General features: G+C 36.6%; 2 protein-coding genes across 3 annotated transcripts in view; one reads left to right on the forward strand and one right to left on the reverse strand.

The window, feature by feature from the left end:
* The window catches only part of LOC123313543 (protein sidekick), a 48,136-nt gene extending 28,379 nt beyond the window's left edge, over positions 1–19,757 (reverse strand). For both annotated transcript variants that reach the window (XM_044898473.1, XM_044898472.1), the window contains exon 1: positions 19,211–19,757. In XM_044898473.1, the coding sequence (XP_044754408.1) occupies positions 19,211–19,361 (151 nt within the window). In that variant the 5' untranslated portion in view covers positions 19,362–19,757. The remainder of the gene's footprint in view (positions 1–19,210) is intronic.
* Positions 19,758–20,602: 845 nt separating this feature from the next.
* On the forward strand, positions 20,603–22,042 carry LOC123313254 (40S ribosomal protein S15Aa). The gene is made up of 3 exons (XM_044898052.1): positions 20,603–20,761; positions 21,045–21,344; positions 21,913–22,042. The coding sequence occupies exons 2-3, from the start codon at positions 21,046–21,048 to the stop codon at positions 22,004–22,006; spliced, it is 393 nt and encodes a 130-aa protein (XP_044753987.1). The 5' UTR covers positions 20,603–20,761; position 21,045; the 3' UTR covers positions 22,007–22,042.
* The last annotated feature ends 103 nt before the right edge of the window (positions 22,043–22,145 follow it).

Genomic DNA, 22,145 nt, shown 5'->3' on the forward strand with positions numbered 1-22,145 from the left:
TTGAAGAAAGTTAGCAGAAAACTTCTCTCTCCCAGCCACTCCGCAGAGCTATTTCCTCGGTGATATTTAATGACCCTCACTCTCCTCATAGTTTGGAGCAGTCTTTTTCACTATAAATACCTGAATTTAATGTGGGAACATGAAATCATCTCAGTATTCACACAACAATATGGGAATTTACGGACTGTAACAGGCACTCTAATGTTTTAGTTTTTATAGATATCTTTATAGTTTGGTTATGGTTGAACTGATATGATGGGAGTTCCAGAACTTTTGATCTTTTTTCTTTCCTCTTTTATTTTTGCATATCAATCAATTTGAACTGTAGGTTCCCCACATGTAATTAACAACTTATGATGCAAATTAGAAACATAATTTCTTAGGATGAGTTATTTAACCACTATACATTTATCGCTAGCCATAGCATCTTCAGGTGGGTGGAGGTAAACTACAAAACAGTTTTGTGGCCATGCTCTGCAAACCGTTGCTCCACAATTGACTTTGTGGACGTGAAGCGGTGCCGTAGGCCACGAGCTAGTGGTCGTTATTCTGACAGGTCCTGTACCTCTAGTACTACTAGCTCTTCGTGTACGGCCTTGAAAATCTGTGTTCGAGAGTTCTGTGGCGCGGAGGGTACTTTGTTTACCTCTTGAAATTCTCCATTTCCTTGCCTGGATTCCTCCCTGCTGATAGATGGAGATGGCGATTACGCCACTCAATAGCGAGGTCCCGAGTTGTTATTGGAAGATTGTCCAGATACGCAGAGCTTTTACCGACTTGATTAGCATACGACGCAACCCCACACGACCATGCGAAATAATTATACATTCGACTTATATTTTTCGACCCTAAACACATGCCTGGACATGTACTAATGCAACACCGTAAAAGTGAGTCCTTCGAAACGGACTTATCAGATTTGCCGGCAAAAGCCTTCGCATTAGGTCAAAATGGTAACAAATCGCTACAACAGCGGGGAGAACCTTGAGGGTTGAGAATCTACGCAGTATGCGAATGTTATCATATTTCTTTCACTAGTATGGCCAGGAGATTCATCATGTAGGTAGATCATAATGGAATGATTTTCATAAATACCTAGGCCAAAAATAATATTCTATGAGTAGATCGATCTGTGATCCGCTGTCAACATAACTTCCGTCAAAACTGACGTTTTAACCTATACCGCAATTTGACATCGATCGTCACAGTGATTGTCAAAACTGTAATTTTCTCTGATAATCGATGTATGTCTGTCAGGAAAAAAATTAATTTAGGGAAACGTCAGAATTTACACCCTTTTCTTGAGCATTTTTCATGTATGTCTGGCATAGACATAGAGTCTATGATGTCTGGGTCATTTAAGGGGGTGATAATGTCAACTGGAGACAATTTCGTTCTTCTTGATTCGATGGCCCGCTACGAGGACCCATCTTTTTTCAACCCTCTATGGTTTTTTTAACAATGACGAATGTCGCATTTTCAGAAGAAATTCGAATCATTGAACTTCCTGGGGCTCATATTTCAATAAATCCTTTCAATAATATAATTGTTATTATATTATTTATTTTGACCAACCATTCCAATCTGAATCAAATATAGTACCAACCTCCATTTTTTGCGCCGCAACAAAGATTGCGTGTTGAAAAGCGGGTTGTGATTAGAATGTACTCCTGGAAAAAAATGAAAGTGGAAGTTTTTCGAATCCCTTTCCGGTTGCGTGGCTGGCTGGATACTCTGGAATGAATTCAGACCAGAAATATTCAAAGAACACTTGTTTACTCAAAATCGTGTCATATTTTCTATGATATCGTGACAGTTCATCACATGTCATGTCGCCATTACATACTCTATGCAAATCTGAAACAATTTTCAATTTCTATGACTACCCAAATGAAATATTTCTACGGTATTATTAATTCAAATTCGCTTTGGATGTTGAAAGGAAGGGTACACTCGAAAATTACGCGACTTTCGGAAGGTTTTCAAGGAGGTTACATGTTGAAAGAGGCTCTATGAGGCGTCAATAATCCAGAACGTATTGAATTCGCTCACTTAAAAGGATTGATTGATTGCCAAGCCAGACTTTGAGATATTCGATAAAAATTATAAATTCTACTAACGATTTTGGTTAACTGGGTCAGAAGGTTACAGGAACGTATTAGTGCCATATGCGTTTGAGTCATATTTATTGAGAATTTCCCATGAAACATATTGAATGTTTTTCTATGGATGACACTACAGTATAAAAGTTTGCTTCCTGTCCTTGTTACAAATTTAGCAGCGTGTAACTACGATTTTGTTGTGTTTGATAATTATCATTCGAAACATTGACAATTCAATGAACTAGAATGCAACGAGAGAAATGCATCAGGTAGATTTGAATCGAATATTACGTCATAAACAGACCGAATCAGTTGAATATCAACCTCGTATGTCCGTTTCATTTCAATTAAATAGAATTTCGCGGTAATCCATCAACTATTGACATTCAACGTCATGTTCATTTTATGAACTATGCATAGAAAGTTATTTCGCATTTTTCCACTGCCAAACAAGAGAATCAGAACGATTAACCCAGTGAAATAAAAACGCATGGGTAGATTCATCACCATAAAATTAATAAGGTCGTTATTCTGCAAATGATCAGTGCTTAAAATATTCATTTGCATCCAACAACCGAAAGTAGTAAAAACAAATAAATAAATAAGACAATTAAGAGTCCAATTGTGACCATTGTGCGACAGACATCTTCTAAGTGAAGACTTTAATTATTCCGTTTTCGTCACAACAAAATTAGTATCAATTATGAATGAAAATATTTCAAATGATGTGAGGATGTGGTTGATGATACTCTACGAGCTCAACTGAATTTTACCTTACCAGTTTCTGCCGTATAAAAGTCTGAGGTGAAATATTCAGAATAAGGTATATTTATTTAGAAATTGAACTAGTAGGCCCAGCAGGGGCATTTATAAGGTGGATCTCCTGGTATCATATTCACAACCCTCCTAACACAGAGTAATAAAATTTAAATTTTCTGACGTTTACGAAACGAAAACGTAAACAAATCCAAGATCACAGAATAAACTCTTGCCTGAGGTTTCTTACCATAGATTTCATCAATCCAAGTTTCTTACAAATTGAATTTCCTAAAAAAATTCATAAGGATTAAAAATACACTCTAAATCACAACAAAACATGAGCCTAACCAACACTTGTGTGACCCTCAGAGGGACCTGTCATAGTCAGCTAATCCGAAATGCTCTATGCGTTAGTTGACAAAAGCCATAGACATATAGACATGTCTCTATGTCTATGACAAAAGCACAGCCGTTGTCACAGACGGCTGTGACAAAAGTGAAGTTAGCACCGAAAACAAACAGGGGTGGGTAGTGGCCATTCGACTCATCGAGGGAGGAATATTACTGAATTTCATTATTGTTTTTGGTTTTTAAGGCAAATAAGCCCGTAAAGCGGAAAAATGGTAACATGAATATAGCGTAAAATAATTTTGTTTCTAGTTTTCACCAATAATTGTGTACTAGAAAATAAAGGTGTCTGGTTTCAATAGCTTCATATCCCATGAAATTTTCGATAGATTCGGTAGAGTTATGAGAGACACCTATATTTCTGTCTACTTCAGTTAATATGCATCAAATTAATGCACCTTCGTTTCGAAATCAATATATCTCACTCAAAACCTTCGATGTGAACTTCTTCTGTTCCGGGATGAATGAATTTTAAAAGATGCTCATCTTCAATCAAAACTCACTTCCAAACCGATAACTCGTATCTAATGTTGCAACTCCATTCATGATGTTATGCAGCTATGCTAAAATATGATAATTTGAAGGTATGGTGGGTGTCCAGGTATTGAAAACGGCAAGTGAGACCTTCAACAAGGCAGCTAATTCACAAATGGTGTACCGGATGAGGTTGGATGAGCAACAAACAATTCACTGCCTCATTCAACTATCGGAATCAACCATTTTCTAGGAAAAGTCGCTGTAATATACAGTCTGAGTGTTCGCAGAAAATTCTACGGCGAATATGAGAACGTCACAGAGAAATCCGCTTGTTGCTTAAGCTCAAGAATACATCCTTCAGAATTTTAGATGAACAGTTATCTTTTGAATGCACTGGAGAAAAAATTATTTCTACGTGACGTCAGATTTGGGGTTTTTCATTTAAATTGTGCGTGAATTTAAGGTTAACCCACGTATAATTTAACAAAATCAACGGGAGGTAAATTAAAAGTATTTTTCGTCTTCTTTTATATCTCTCACTAGTTTTAATCATATCATTTTATCGACGAAGGTATTTCGCAATATTTTCCTCTAACTATACGATGACTAATGGAAAAAACTTTCGTCATTCTTTACTACTTATCGATAACCATCGAATGTTGCCACGTCGAGCAAATAATCCCACAAATTTTATGGGAATAAGCGTGGGACGAAGAAAATTATTCTCATTCCCAATTTTCCATTTGCTTAACTGCCACATTTGGTAGTTCATAGTTCGAGGGCTCGGATGTGGGTGTAAAACCGTGTATTAGGAATTCAAGTCAATGTCCTCCACTGATATTTTTATTAATAACCCAAAGTGATATTCGATCAAGGTGAAACCACCCCAGTGGTGTTGTGCCACCCACTAATAACAGGATATTTTGTATGTTTTGCGCATAGACTTATAAATAACATGGACTCCGCATGTGAGAGAGAAGTCGGTTGGTTGAATAAGATGGAGAGTTTGTGGGCAAGCTGTCAAAAGGTTATAGAACACAAGTTTATGCGAAAATTTTCTTCAATAAATTTTAAACAAGCTTCCGAGAAGACACACAGAAATTCCATAGCATTCCTTCGAAATCAATTATGTCAAGAAATATGTGAGTTTTAGTCAAAAATAGATGTAATGAGAATAATACTCAACGTATCAACACCTTGTGGGCAACGTCTGCGTTAATATCCATCATATGATTTTGACATTGCCCACACGGAATCAGTTCATCTCTTTCTTGTTCGATCAAAACGCATAAGCCCTTCTCTCTCTAATGCATACAACCCCTCGATCTACTGAAAAGTCACGTGACAGTGAGTCCATGTATTATAAGTCTATGGTTTTGCGCCGTTAACCTTTGACATTTGTCCATTTTTTCCATGAATATTCGGTTTGGCTGTCAAAATTATCGTCCCCGTTCTATGACTCGGATGTCACTTAGCACCATAGAAACATCAAATGGACTCTATAATAAGTCTATGCTTCGCACCTACCATAATCTGTGATCCGTGCAATCTTCAATACTTAGAACATAAATCCACAGAAAGGAACATAAGATTAAACTGGTATGGCTGGGATGGTCGTTATATATGGTTGACTTATGTTTCCGGTTGACAGTGGCGTAGTACATGAAAACCAGAAAACACCTGAAATTTTCAGCCTTTAATGGATACAAATCGATTAGACTGATTTCATGGTCATAGGTAGCTACTATAAGCGATAGTATCTGATACGGAAATGAAAAATTTGAATCAGCTTTTGTTGAACCACAAACAGGTTGATATTATAGTCGTGGAACAACAGTTCCGTAATTGAGGAGCCTTTAATTACTACATCTCTCGATTCTGATTATTTAATTAACCGAACGAGAACATCAATACGATCTGGACGTCAATTTACATTAACCATCGAAAACTGGTTTGACAGTTCTCGACATCTGTGATCGGCCTGCTTGATTTTCGGCATTCGCCCACGATTCGTCATCTGGATAATGCTGAGACCGATCGGAATTCTACGTACCCGAAATCATAGCGACCGTTCTCGATGGTGAGAGGAAGGTCTTGAGACGAAGAGGTATTTCACGATATTACGTTACGAAATGTCGGTGACGGATATATCAGGTGACTCATATAGAAGGCACCCATTGTATACGTATGTCTTACCAGGAGTTCTTGCCTTTCTCGCAACGGTGGTGGTATGTGGATACGTTGCTGTAAGGGAACTTCTTCAGCGTAAAACCGAAATGCAACGTCCAGGTCGTAGAACAGCCGGTAAACGGAACGTATAAAACCAGGGCCGGAATGGATCGATTATTATTTTTGCATAAAAGAACAGGTTGTGCACATTGTCCAACCAGTAGTCAGATGCGAATTGTAACATAATTTCGATTCACATAAAAATAGAGTGAAATTCATATTTATTACCGAGGCCAAAAACAGTTCGTCCCGCTCTATGGCTCGAACTGGTGTGACAGCGCTCCATAGATATACAAACCTAACAGTTATAATTTCTATGCATCGCTCCCATCGCGCTCTGTGATCCAACCTGTAAAATTTCCCGACTCCCGCTGTCAGTGGTTTCAGATTGATGTCATTCGAGGCAAACAAACCCTCTCTATGACATTCATGATCACAAAACTTTATATTTCACGTCAATATTATCCGTAGAAGTCAATTTTCTACCATACCGCATCATTGAGGGATAAATAAATATTCACTGAACGATATTTTCTCAAAAAATAGATGAGGCTTTATGAAAACTACTCGAAATCTCAATAAAATTAACCTAACCAACATTTGTGTACCCTTCAGGAGTCCTGTCAAAGTCAACTGACATTTCTGTGATAACTACTATTCCTCAAACCTCCTGAAAAAAGTTGAAAAAATCCGACTCTGTATCGGAATTACAAAGGCCTGCTTAGTAGCAGAGTAGTACGATCATGTTTAAAATTTTCCTTAACAGCCTTGTTTTAGACATCTGTAGAGTTAATATGGCAAAAATTGTTAAAGAGACAACCCTTTTTCTACAACTTTTATTGGTCCACACTCACGTCAATGTCCACAGAAAAGGGATCAGTTTCGACCGTTTCATTGTTTCTCTCTTTCTACAGAGTAGACACTTTCATGCTGGGATTGCTCAGTCCTTTCTCTATGTCTATGGATTAGACCCACGGCGGCCATTTTGGTCACGAATTCTGTGGTCTGGAGAATTGTCCAAATCCTCGAGAAGTGCTCTATCCACATGCAGATATCGCACAATGTAAAAAATACATTTCTCCACCCGGCATTCCGGACCTGGCGTCCCATTAATACAATGGGCCTTCGTTGAAGTCCACGACCTATCAAGGACACCTGGTGAAGACGCACAAGAAAACACGGCATTTCTACCATCGGATGCCTACTGGACGATGATGAAAGAAATGCAGTAGCGCCATATCTGGCTTCTATTACGTCTTCTATCTTACCATAACTCGATGCGATGGTTTCATTGACACCGCTGGCTATGAAGAGTTCTATACAAAATCGGAATCGAGGTACTGGAGGTCGATATTCTTCTCGTGACTCCTTTGTGTCAAGATCGCCCTCTCCTGAGACCCACAGGTTTCAATTTATGATACAATTGTTATTAGTATTCTCTTTGAAAATGTATATATGATGGATGGTAAAACTTTTTCTCACCTTTCATCGAAAGAAAGCAATGTTAAAAGACTGAAGATACATGATTTTCACTAGAATCAACTTTTCTGATGAAAATTTGTATATTGGGGCTTGCGACAATGAACTTCATGCTAGAATATTTCCAGCCCTTTCACCGGAAACAGCTTACTCCTTTCTTATTTCAAATGACACACCCGGTATGTCTTCGATTCGTTAGATAGCTGATTTGACGGCAATGTCAACAGTATGCCATACTTTGGGTAAAAACTGAACGGTTTATGAGTTATTGGGGATCTTATGGAAAAAATGGTGGAAACGCAGGTCAATTTTTTTAAATATTTCACCATTTTCCATTTTGACAATTAGTAGAATCATAACACTGTTAGCTGTTCGGACCGAAAATGTACGGGGTGTTTATAAGAAGATCGCCAAGTGGAACAAGTAGAATTCATCGAAACTCAAGATTTACAAATCATAACCCATATTTTTTATCATTTCTGAAGTGAAAACTTTCAGGAGATACCAAGGTAAAACTTGCACTAACAGAAAACAGCAATTTCGAACTGCTTGGTGTGTTTGTTCTTCCGGGAACAAGAGAAAGAAACAAAAATTAGATGTTACTACGAATAATTTTGAGAATTCAAGAATCGTTTATGGACTCTCAACAGACCCATCAAATAATTCAGTAGGTACGGTAATATCAAGAAGATATAGAAAGGAGCAAGAATGTGCAATTCAGTTCAAAGCCGATTTGAAGGGCGATTATGTAGAAGGTGGCAATGTCAAGGTCACTGACAGAACTCGGTTCGTTGGCAGACAATTGATAAAGTTATAAAGAAGATTATTCGTTAGTATACAAATTTATGCTAGAATATCGAATTTCAGTTTGTTTTTGTGGTTTCCCGAAAGTCTCAGACTATGGAGCAGAACGAAATTGCTGTTTTCTACGTCAAATCTTCACAGCGAATAGGGAATACTCCTTCTGACGAAAATGATGTATTTTTTATGAAATAACTTTGAAACGTCACATTTTGAAATAACCATTTCAACCGTTTCCCAAAAAAATTATTTTAAATACTCAAAAATGAAAAATAAAAATGGGTATTTAAAATTTAAAGCGTTTCGTTTCAATTGCACAAGTTGGCAACATCGACTGAAATATGCGTTGATAAGGACAAGGACAACAAATACACTATCTTGATGAGATAGACAAAGATGGCTGTCTATAAAGTCTGCGACAAACGAGGAAGGTGGTAAAATTTTATGGGATTTTTATGGCCGGTTTCTGTTGAGGCTCGCCAGTGAGTACGCGCCTTATGATGGCTGTACATCAATAGCTGTTATTTTATAAACAAGCCATTGTTCTTTTTATTTTCTAGTAGGCGCTGTTGCCAAATCGTAAACTAGAAACGAAGCGATTTAAATTTAAAAACCTCATATTTGAAGAATGATTTCGAATAGATTCCGCGGTGCATTTGAAAAATTCATGAATGAAACTCTTAATTATTCAGTTTAAACTTGCATACGCTACGATAACCCAAATTGAGGAGAATTCGCCATTCCGAAATTTGAAAATATCCATTGGTACGTGATTTAAAAATAATGATGACCGTCAGCTGTGAAAAATTCCTCACTTCTTATCGGGAAACGTTTCGCAACCCTCATCAGTCGTAGTCGGCTTCAGCAGCGCCGCAGGTCAAGCCTGGCACAGGTGAAAAGTGCGAAACAGTCTCGCCCCCCAACCGATGCACCCGTACTAGCAGTTTTACATTTATTTCTCTCCGCCGGCAGCAGACACCCCCGAGCAATTTCACTCGATAACCTCAGAAAGCCACTTAAACGGAACCGATAAAAAGTCGTTGCATGACCCAAACTTACTCGTGTGTAACGGCGTGGTAGACACAAAAGAAAGGGGGCCAGGAGGGGGAGGTAGGCCGTGGCAGGTAATGCAGACAAACACTTTCTTTCGCCCGTTACGAACCGCATAACAAAAGCATTCGTTGATAGTAGATCAAATGTACAATGTAATGGCGATATTGAGATTACTGCTAATCGATCCAATAGGTAAGGGACGAGGTTACGTACGTAGCAAGCGAATTTAGCAATTGGTACTGTGCTAGATGTCACCCCTGTTACATTGGCCCCACAGTGACTCTAAAAGTCTAACAAAACATTGGCGAAATTTTGCAAGAATATGGTGGCTTATGCCCGTTTGCAACAGCCGAGAATTCTCTAGAGAATTTACTCGAGAATTCATGCGCCGTGAATTATTTACCATTACATATGCACTTTCGGTAGAATTCACTGTTCAGTTGCATACAAAATAATCTCTCCCGTTTTCTTACCAAAATTTTGTAGAGAATTCTCGGCTGTTACAAACAGGCTTTAGAAGCACAGATCACAATGCTATGATCTTTAAGAAATGTTAAGAACACAATTAAAAATCTTTTACAAGGTTGTTTACAGGTTTATAGGTTGAGTCTTTGACTCGTACAAATATATTTTAACAGTAGATTCTTGAGGTCGAAAGAAGCACTTTTTTCTATAGCATTTTTTCCGATTCGGTCCTGATAAAAATATATAGCCATTTTAAGTTGTCATAATGTGCTATGCCGCCTCTGGAAAAACTAAAGTTCCGTCAGAATAAAAAGCTTAATCTGTGACACTACACATCTGTGGATCTTTTAAGCAGAGTTGCATTCAGCCAAAGTACCCAGATTTTCATATTGCACAGATACTTTTTTATTTTTGAACATTAAATTACTCGAAAACGGCGCATTATACGAGAAAAAATGAAGAATATTTTTATTTTACAAAACGTTGAAACATTCCTTAGATAGCGTCCAACTTATTGTCAAGAGTTGGATTCTTTGAATTTTTGGTATTTTTATGGTACGTAATGGTCATAATGACAAAATTGGAAGACGTGGATGATATCTTGGGTTCGAAAAAGATTCATCACATAAACGAAAAACTATATTCCGAAGTCCATTTCATTCGATGAAACCGTTTGTGAGAAAGAACTAAAAATAATTTTTTTAATGGTTTTTCAACAGCCTGTATCTTTTAAACCGAGCCGATTCGGAAGAAATGGTAAAGGGAAAAAGTGTTTCCTTTGACCTCAAGAATCTACTGTTAAAATTTTTGTACGAGTCAAAGAGTCACCCTGTATACCAAATAACTACAGAAGTTCTTTGATATAATTGAATGATCTTTTTGAACACCCCCTGTATGTAAATACATTAGATACACGTCGTGATATTTCGCCTCGTTCCATTTCTAGGTCTCATACCGAACGAATCACTAAGCCTATTACCTTCTCCTATCTCATAAAAATGTCATGAACTTATAATTAAATTAAATAAGTACCTACACAGCGACTTCCTCACTTTAAAACACGTAAATTTCTAGAATTTGACGATTATTTGGATAATGCTGCGTGCAGAGTATTCATGATTAAAAATTTTTCAATTATACAGGCTGTCCCACAATCAATGCAACAAAATTTGGTTGAACATTCTTAGACAAAATTAGGTGACCCCTATTTTTGCCAGCCTTCTCTTTTGGACTTACAGGCACCTTGAACAGCACTTTTATAACATGGGAAACCTCATAAAGCTAACTATTTTGGCGATAGACAACTTTTTCTGGGTCACAATGTCTTTGGAACCACTAAACATTAATCGCCTGTTTTAAATCCTTGAAAATTGTTGAACCGTTAAAAAACCCATTCAATTGAAAAAATCTTTTGTCTCTTTCAATTTTTTCATGTATAGACTTTTCAGAAAACCTAAAAATGTGATTGAACGTGTCTGCCACCTGCATGTGCTCAACATAGGTAAGAAGTCCATATACGAGTCTCGAAATGCGTTAAATCATTCATAGATTCCTCTCAAAAATCTTTCGCATGAGACAAGGAAGATTTTCAAATGGATGGACTTTATAACTTTCTCAAAATTATGGCATGGTGATGGTGATGCATTATATCCCACAAACAAAAACACCGATTCATTCCGTACTTTCCGACGCTGACATATGGCATCTTTTTCATCTACGCCACTGCACCGACTCATTAGAACGAAATTATTATAACGCAATTTGCCATTCACCTTAATTTCACATAAGAATAATGGCGGGATATATTTTATACATGTCTATCTCGAATTTCTCGGGCAAGTTTCACCCGTTTCCAAAACAACAGGCGCTTGTGAGTAATGGTAAGTGCAGGGGTGGGGCGTTGGGGTATCACAACCGGCATTTTAACCCCCGGTTAACACGTCAACCAGGAACTGAGCTAATTAAGATGGAGGAAGAACGAAGGTAGACTCGTATTATGGAATGTTTAATCTGATATTTGAGTTTTCTATCAAGTTTTCAGACTTTCGCTCGATTTCAGAATGGTACATGGAAGGGGTGTGTTTGACTAGGCTTGGAATTGAAGTTTCGATTTAGAGAACATGTATTCGTGAAGTAGTATAACTTGAAGTTTGTTCGAAATACAAACAATACGGAAAAGATACGTAAAAAGTGTCCAACTTCAGGTCTGAACCATATACTGCATTCATATTTATTTTAGCAGTCGGTTGGCCATGAAATAATGTTCTCAAGTTTTTGTAACTAAAACGGAGTAAGGTTGGCACTCATGAAATGTCGTTAATATCATAACGCCGTTGCCACAACTAATTTTTATTACGAAAATGCCGAAAGTGATTGAAAAAAGAGACAGGGTTTTAGGAAGTACTATTTAGAATTCAGGTCCGCCCATTCAAATAGTTATACCCTGATATTCTAAAATCCACAATACGTCAGACGGTAGCGAACATATTCAATGTAAGAGAAATTATTTAATGTTTCATCTGAATCTAAACGACTTGATTTTTCTATTTTTCATTTGACTTGTCCTATACATTGTGAATGTCTTAAGGTAACAATAAATACCTAATTATTATTATATCAATGCATTAAGATGAACAGCCACAAATACGCGCCAGTTGTCCTGTTAAATGTTTATTCATGTGAAATTTTTGTTCAAAGGTGAAGTTCATCTTGATTGAAACTTCCTTTAATACTTATATTGATGCAAGATGATTTTTGTTGAAGAATTCAACATTCTTGTAATTATCTGTTAATTCTTTCGGGAGATACCCATTCCCAACCACTGCAACATATGCATTTCATCTTCGGGTTAATATTTTTGAAATCTACAACTGATGTAACGCATTCAAACTTTAGCTAAAGAAGATAACGAACATTAACTCTCCTCAAGCTAGTGCATATTATGATATTATACTGATCTCTTGTATTTTCCATGCAAATAACTGGATTTGGTATGCCTTAAATCAGTTTGTATAAACTTCAATTATGTTCGTCACATATTTTCCGAAGAGATTCGACATTGTGATAAAATACGTAATATCAGAAACTTTTACGTAGAACGGGCAACATAGCGTTGATTTAAAACCCAAAAATATTTTGACAAGCGTCATAACCCCACATTTTCGTACTATACAGAGTGAAATATGTCAGGTTTCCATGGTCAACCGACTGCTAAAATAAAAGCGAATAGAGTATAGAAATTGCAGAAAAATTTTCATGTAGTTTTTGGGATAAATCCGTCTTCAATAATTTAATACAATACAGCCAACTCAATTGTTTATGTAGTTAGAGGATGGTTACACGCAGTCACTTATTTTTTCTATATTTGACCCCACATCGACAAAGAGCTACAAAATTGGATTGTGAACACCCTGTATCGTTTGTTGACAACATCAATCGAAACTGAAACGTTCGTATTTACCATAATTCCCAAATATTACCAATTGTTTTTCCGAATAATTGTTTCAATTTATTCAAAACTCATTTGTTAGGATATCGATTTCCAAAATGTTGATTCCAATCCGTTATTCATTCAACGAAATCAAGCGGCTATAAATTATCCAAGCCCATATTTCAGTCATTTTCGTCGAATTCAGAAATTATAGGCGATTACGGAAGAACCCACATTGAAACAGCGGCGATATACATCTGTTAAATAATGCAACTGCGTCGTGCATGCATTCTATGGTTTTGAATTTTGTGTACTTTTGATCGGAATCTGAATTTCCTCACTTTCAGATTGATATCGTTATGCATCCGAATTTTGTGTCAATGGCAACAATGTTTGTATCGATTCAGGTGAATTTCCGATAAGAAAATATCGAAGACAGCTGTGATAATATGAAGTTGGCATCTGTCAGTGTCACATTTTTCATCAACAGATAAACGTACTCGTCCATCACTTTCGTTCCTTATGTATATCATAAGAAAGGAAAGAATTTTCGAAAATTCTGAAGTAATTCGTATATTACCACTGACTATTTTTCATTTTCAACTGATGGAATTTTCTTTGTTACAAATGGTAACTTGATCAGGACGAAAAACAACAGATTTATAATATCATAAACCAATTCGAACATACCCTGTACACAGAAATGCAAACGGACCACAATGTTTCAATTATCCAGTTCGGGGAACACAGAAATGCGATACGTCTAACGGGTCTTCGATTGAGCGTGACCTTTTCGATACTAACAAAGGGACCATAATCCCGCAAACTTCTTATCAACAATGCTTCGCTGTTCCTTGGCAAGGAAAAGCCACAGAAGCGGCAATTATTTCCTCTCTATGAGCAGGTGCATGTGCAAAATTTTCTCATTTATTATGACGCGAAACAGCTCCTTGAGTGGTATACTTACCGAGATACACATCTTCAGAGCGGAACTCGAAGAAGTGTCAAAGAAGTGTGTGTTTTAATTTTGAACACGGATTATTTTTTCTGTGATCATAGAAAGTCGTTAGGGGCGTGTTCCGTTCGAAAACAAAGGACACGTGTTTTGTAGTCACGTTCTTCAATGGGCTTAGTCGAAATTTATTTACCCATTTCTTATTCACTCGAATATCCCTTTCTGAAGAGTAAGCTGGCTGAATTGCTCACGGAATTACTTAGTAGAGGGTTGAAGTTCCTTAAATAGCACCGTTTCACTCCGCGGCGTGAGTGCAATGGAAGATATATTTCACACTTAACAAGGTGATATTGTCTTTTTTGTACTCTGGATGTTATAATTTGTAACTCAGTTTGTTTCCTCGCTGTAAAGGATGATGAGGGTTATTTCAAAAATAACAAGATTCACGCCTCAATTACTTAGTGAATGACAGAAATCGTTGAGTTGGGAATGATTCTGAAAAAAAGCCTATTTCGAAACTGAATGCCAAAAGACAGGTATAAATGGGGTATAAATAACTTCAAATTGTATTGGACAACCAACAGCCACCGATAATTGACAATGGTAACCATCGATAATTACTACGTCAGCTTTCGACCACAGAGGCAACAATTGCAGTATCAATTTCGCTCTGGACTGTAATCGTTGTTACATCCCTGACAACGCAATTTTCCAGATAGTGTGTGACAGTCTTCTCGAACAACTCGATGATAGCATCTTTGTATTTTACTTGTACTGGATAATGACCGGCAGTCACAAAGTGCAATTTGTGCATTTGATACGAATAGTTTCTCACGCTTTCGTCTTAGTTCAGATGTGTCCGGCTTTTAATTGCACAATAATCATCTTGGCCTTGTATAGCGCTCTGAAAGGATCAATGATAATTCTTTTGTTTACGTAGCGCCCACAGAAATATGGACAATCGTTCGGAGCATAGAGTTTTCCCAAACAATAAAGATGTTGAGAGAAAGCGAAATGACAGTTTTATTCATTTCATCTGTGTATTATTCGCCTCACATTTTTATTTGTCATATTCACCTGTCTCTACGAGAACCACCCCCGAAACCAAACAGATGCGATGATGGTGTTTTTCCAACAGGACCCTAGAGGACAGATGACCTTACAAGTGTCCCATACGGCACGATGATCCCTATATCATCGAACCCACCCCAGCATGCCTCACCCCCTTATCGGACAACACCCTCGGGGTGTAACAATTAAAATAATTTATCTAATCTGGATCTGATTGTGCACATAGTTTCCGCCTGAACATATGGAGCGATGGTAACCCTAATTCGGTGATTGGTTTCATTGAGATGATCAAGGGTGCACCTAGCTAAGCGTTTTTTGCAACCCCGTTTGGACCACGATGAGGTCGAATTTGGGCCATGTGGATGTATTGAATGGGCGGAAGAGGGGGAGGAATATCATTTTGCATATGTCGTTTCCTGATCACCTGAAATGGGGGAAGATTATCCTACACGAATATTTTGACCGACAAAAACCTGAAAGAAATGCGTATGTCTTTCCAAATAAAAAAAAAATAAATAAATAGCAGGATAGCACTGATGTCTATATCTTGAATGGACTATAAATATTCTCAATCCCCGACTAATAATCAGGTGATTCAAGCTTAACACAAAGTTTGAACACAAAATGTCGAATTCTACATCTTATGTTCCATTCAAGAATTATTGACATCGAAGTAGGCCTTGGAAGTCCAAACGGACAAGAAAGATCACTTACATAATTCTGTAGTTTCAATCATAGAAATAAAATATATAAATATATAAATATATACATATAACCTATAGGTACGCGTATTTGAATTGAAGTCAAATTCGAAATAAATTAATCAGCATTCAAAATTGGCACAATAATTTTTTCAATTTGTTCGATTAAACCAATAACATCACCAACACCAAATTCAAATATCTTCTGTCAGTCATAGACTTATGTGTCCATCTATGGGCTCGTCTAAGAGTCATTTCCGAATTCCGCAACTTAAAATCTTACTCTATGGGCCAACTCAAATTCGATCTTCCACAATCGCCTGCGATGTCATAAATTCTAGAATTGAGTATGCTTGAAAAAACTTGGACGTCGGTCGTGGGATTGAACATTAATAGACACAGAATGTTAGGCCCCTCATCTACTTCCTCCATCGTCCATACCCCGTATCCGCGAACACCTTTAATGAGATGAAAACTGCATCGTCGTCGTGCTCATCGGTTCGTGAGACGCTGGAAGCCACCAAAGTGTAAATGCCCCAGAGATCGGGTTTCGGACTACCCTGAAACTTCCGTCTGCCTCGGGCTTCCATCGGCGTTTGTCATTCGTTACCACCGGTCTAATTCAACACGCTCGAAGAACCGGGCAGCGTACGTAACGTACGCCATTCCACATTACCATATGCAATAACACTTGGATTAGGATTATCGAGGCCTTCCCCTGGATGCGTTTACGTTTTTTCGACGTTCCGGAAGCGATCTCGTCAGTATCTGGTGTCGGGAATATCCACAGAGCGGGCATGTGTTGGTAGTTTTACTACGATCAGTGCGATAGGAGAAAGGTTTTTTATTCCTGAAAGTTTAGTCGACATTATCCTCAAATTTTTGAAGAAACACTTTCCATAGAAATACCATTCAAAATCATACATACATACATTAAGCATAGAAAGCGCCCTCACATAGCCATAGACATAGAGTCTCGATGCTATGTTCATAGACATAGAATGAGTCTATTAACAGGGATGCAAAAGACACATCGATATTTCAGAAATATAGTATCGATGTTAACTATGGCAAACCATGGGTCAGCTCTATGGTTGAGTCCATGCCTTCCGAAGGATTTCCCAGAACCTCAAAAGAAACTGTATTCTTCTAAAACCGCCTGGCCTTGAAATTTGCATATAACCGACGAATATGCCAAAAAACGCGTAGACCGGTGGCGGCTCCCCTTCTAGAGCCGTTTGATGTGTCTCGAATAATCGCCATTGCGGTTTCCAATTTACATTCCAGCATTTTACCAGCTTCAGCGACCTTTTTGATATGCAATTGTCGTCACGCGAACATTTGTTCAAATCAGACCGTCCAAAGAACGTTATTTTCTGGCACGAATAACAAGACCATATCGAGTGAGGAAGAAAGAATACATAACGTACGTATTGTATTGGTGTCATTTGAATATTTTTGTCTCATCGAATTCATGACACCAACGACAGCCACTAGCCCCAGTTCCGTATTACATACATATTTCAATTCCGGGGTTTTCTGTTCATTAGTGTTAAGTTGTACAGAATGGGCAAGTTTCCTGAAACTCCAAAATCGAATTTAAAATTATTTATGGAAACCCTTTTCCATTAGTTATCCAACACGTAAAAGATTCGCTTCAAAATTAAGATATTTCAGAAATATACCCTTCGAAACTTCGAGTATGTAAAGGCTTGTGACGTAGAATGCCTTTACTAAAGTCTAGTCATTTTTGTTAATTAGACAACAGTGGAACTGATCAAGAAGATATAGAATTCTATATCCACACATTTCAAAAAATTGTTTCTGTAATGTGTGTCTATATATTCTTAAAAACGATGACATTTTGTGTCATTGTTTGATATTTCTATGCACTATTTGTTTTCCTTGTCAAATGTGATCACCAAACTTGATATTTATTAAGTCTATGATGATCATAAAACTTTCATGACCTTTATTGATTCGACTTGCGTTGCCGGATTGTGAAAATGACGTAGAATGTTCATAAGAGAGCACTTCTGAAATCAGAATTTTCGTGAGTGAATACAGACAAAACGCAATATGTTAAAATTCTAAAAAAATATATTTCGATATATTTGACTTATAAGGATTTCAATGACATATATTTTGAAATTTAGGAAAATACCCCATTGTTCGCATATTTTCATGACTTTTTTCTGTTAAGTTTTGCTTTTGAGGGCATGATGTTTTTTTCAATTGACAAAAAAAAGAATATGCTCGGTAATACGTATCTCGTGATATTGCCAAACAGAACTGGAAGAAAGATTCTCTATTTCCAAATTATAGACGTAGAAAAACCTGGAAAACCAATATTCCTGCAGGATTATGCCTTTATAATTGAAGGCCAAAACACGTAGCTACTTCTGCGAGGCCAACAGTGTCAACACATTTCAGTTTCAAACAACCCCCCGTACCTGCAGTACTCTAAAAACTCGACGCTGCTCTATTATTTACCTGAACAAAGAAACAAAACGACCATTGGGCCAAAGAGCTCATTGTTCCCATGGGATATTCCTTTGCCATTCCGTTTCACAACGAATTCCTTTTCAAATATGGTAATTATAGGGAAATTGGAGTGAAATAGGTCTTTGCACTCGTTACATCGTAACACTTTTTGGAATGAATCCGATAAGAGTTCATAAGTTGCATTTTGACGAGAAAGAGACGACTGCTAAGTTGCGCTATTGTTTTATTTACCGAATCGACATGCGAACGCATAATGATTAGGAGCACAGGGGTGTTAAAGGTGATTTCAGAATACTTACAAACACGAAAGCACGATCAAATAATCAATCAATTGGTTTATTGCGACATCTTGATACAGAAGATCCGATTTTTTTTGTTAAATAGAGAAATTTTGGTACTTCGCAAAATAACTGCTGGAGGATTATCATATTTTGGGTTTCATTCCATTGTAGGAATCACTTCATTTGCTAACCGTTGAGATATTCAAGGCATATTTTTGATGACAATATTCACCTAAATAAAAAATTAAGAAAACAATTAATTAACAAATTTATTTGAATTGCTAGAGGTAGAGAAGAACTTTATTTTCATTTTGACAAAAAAAATCCAAACAAACGGTTATAAACATATGCGAAAAGTTGTGTTGTCCTTCAGCCAACAATAATCACACCACGAGTTTCATTCATTATTCGAAAAACAGACCTTGCACAACAAATACCTAATTCAAGAATAACAATGATCAATGATACTGCAATTGTTAGAAGCACTGACTCACCTGAATTGACCCTTGTCGGATAAATCAGCAGAAGGCAGAAAATTACATAATTTAGGTAGTCAACGCCGATATTGAGTCTTTTCAAGCACTTGAGTCTAGTAACCATCCTCGTATTACCTGCGAAAGGTATCGAGAGTACACTCCTAGCCATTATTCTTGCAAAACTTCATTCTATCGACACATCTCGAAAAACTTTTATTGTCTGTGTAATTTCACTTTGCACGATTTTATTCACAAAACTGAATTTTCAACTTACATCGCGGAATATTCGAAGGCGAATCTAGACACCTGTGGATGCTGCATGCACCGTTAAATCCAAAGTATTCCAAGAATTCTCTCGCATTCTCACAGAATAGTGCTATTCGGTCTGGTTATCATCGCTAGTTTTGTGAAATTGACGGAAAAGAATTATTTTTTCAATCTTCAATGCACATTTTTGCTCTTCGTTCGTAATGGTTCGAAGTTTTGTAAAGTTTGTAATTCGACAGCAGTTCGTCGATGCTGCGCGTGCACATTACGAAGTACGGCAACGGACTGACGAACTGACGGTGGCGCGAGCGCGGTGTTGTCAAGTTAACCAAATTAAATGCCGCAACCTATATGTATATGTGCGTTTTCACTCAAGTTGAGGCATTATTTATTTTTTCTTCTAACTCCATTTTCTAAAATTTTGTGTTGAGAAATATTTTTTATGAATACAAACAAAAATTCAATTCTAATTTTCTTTTTATCCTAGCTACTCCGGAGGCATATTAACTATTTCATATACATATATAACCATTGAGTTAAATACTCAATGGTATATCCTAGAAAATATTCATTAAATTAAGTAGTCTCTGCTGTTTCTCAGTTACACATAAAAATATCGAAATCGAGACCAATTCTTCGGAAATTTGAATATTCAAACAAAACAATATTTGGCCATCTATCATTTAAAATTTAAACTATTTGTTTCTCTATACCAGTGAACAATAAATAACTTCCCACGATGTATTGTTATTATCTTCTATATTCTTTTCAAATTTGTAAATTAATAAATGAGTCCCATTTCATTTGAATTTATGCCCGATATTTTGTATTTGTATGTTCGAGTCCTCTAGCAACCAAAACTAGAAAACAGTTGTTTCAAACATATTACAGATTTCTGTAATCATAAGCTTATGTAAATATCTTTTGAATTATTCCAATTCTCACATATTAATGTAGAAGGTGACCAATAGATGGCGCTCAAACAGAAAACCTAACAAAAAATTTCAACATTTCCTCTCTTTGATTTCTTTCACGAAATCAACATTTCTGATGTACCTGACGTTAATCGCAATCCAATTTGATTTTTAAAAAACCTACCAACTCTGAATTAATTTTCATATTTAATGAATATTAGTGACAACTATTCTCGTGGAGAAAAAGAATGGCGAAAACCATAGAATAATAATGAAATTTCGATTGACACATGACATAAACCTCAAATGTCTTCCATTTTTATGTCTTTTCCTTGAGCTCGCCTATTCGGGTATAATTGTGTTGGAGGTTATACAAAATATAATTCAGGTAATTTCTTTTAAAATAATACATCGATCAGCAGAATCCACAATTTCTCTACAATATGTATATCTACAAGCAAATTGCTGAGGTATTTTTCCCAGTTTCTTTCTGTTTCCATATAAAATCTGCAACTTTAGTATTGTTTATTGTAGACAGTGTTGTAGATGCTGCGATGATCGAGAATGATGTTCTGTCTACTAATAAACGTTATATGTTTTTTTGATTCTGATTCTGATTTTTGTGCAAAAGCAATTCTTTCATTTTAAGCATATCTGATTTATTTTTTTAGGATGGTGCGAATGAACGTATTGAGTGATGCACTCAAATCCATCAACAATGCCGAAAAGCGGGGCAAAAGACAGGTCATGATCAGGCCATGCTCAAAAGTCATCGTTAGATTCTTAACTGTAATGATGAAGAAGGGTTACATTGGAGAATTCGAAATTGTCGATGATCACAGAAGTGGAAAAATTATCGTTAATTTAACTGGTAGATTAAACAAATGTGGAGTTATTTCCCCTAGATTTGATGTCCCAATCACACACATTGAAAAATGGACAAACAATCTTCTCCCTTCAAGACAGTTCGGGTAAGTCACAATTTTAAAAGAATAACTTATCCTGTGCATTTGAGAGATTCCTGTCTTCCTTATAAGAATCTCTTGTATTACGCAGGTATATAATTCACAGAATTCTGTGCTGATGTATTTTTTTAATGTATACTCAGCTTAGAGAATTTTGTTACATCAATAGTATGATAAAGGCTTAATACAGTTCATAAGATATATTTTCTAGTTTTAAATTAGGTTTTTTAATTCATGGTAGTGGCAAAGAATAATTCTAAATGTTGTATGAGATCTTTCTATTGAATTGTCCCTAGAGTTTGAAGATCTAATACGAGGTGTAAGATGTTGTCAACTTTAGAGAAAGCCTCTCTGTAAAACAAATCTGTTTTATTTTCAAAAATAAGTTTTAGAATATGATCATATTGAACTTCAACCTGGACAGCAAAGTATCTAATATAAATATGTTGCTAATTTGGAGTTGTTTTTTTCAAATTTATTTTTTTTCTTTCACACGAAAGAATTTCATGAAGGATTCATACAGAAATTCAATAACTTTTCATTAGATAGTTACTATTTTCAAATTCTGTTGCAGATATGTAGTCCTAACTACAAGTGGTGGAATTATGGATCACGAAGAAGCTAGGAGGAAACATCTGGGAGGCAAAATTCTTGGTTTCTTCTTCTAGTGATTTATAATTAAAATAAAAAAAATGTAAAGATAACAAAGCCTTTCATTTGTTAATTTTCTATTAAACGGGTGCTAACCTCAAAATAAAATCGTTCTTTTCAATTTATGTGGCACGTGCGAAGTGCAAATTTTTCATT

Source organism: Coccinella septempunctata, chromosome 5 (assembly GCF_907165205.1).
Source record: "Coccinella septempunctata chromosome 5, icCocSept1.1, whole genome shotgun sequence".
Lineage (NCBI taxonomy): Eukaryota > Metazoa > Arthropoda > Insecta > Coleoptera > Coccinellidae > Coccinella > Coccinella septempunctata.

Coding starts and splice junctions, on each gene's coding strand:
- LOC123313254 (XM_044898052.1), top strand. CDS start 21,046: ATGGTGCGAATGAACGTATTGAGTGATGCACTCAAATCCATCAACAAT. Junction 21,345..21,912: donor CTCCCTTCAAGACAGTTCGG/GTAAGTCACAAT, acceptor ATTCTGTTGCAG/ATATGTAGTCCTAACTACAA.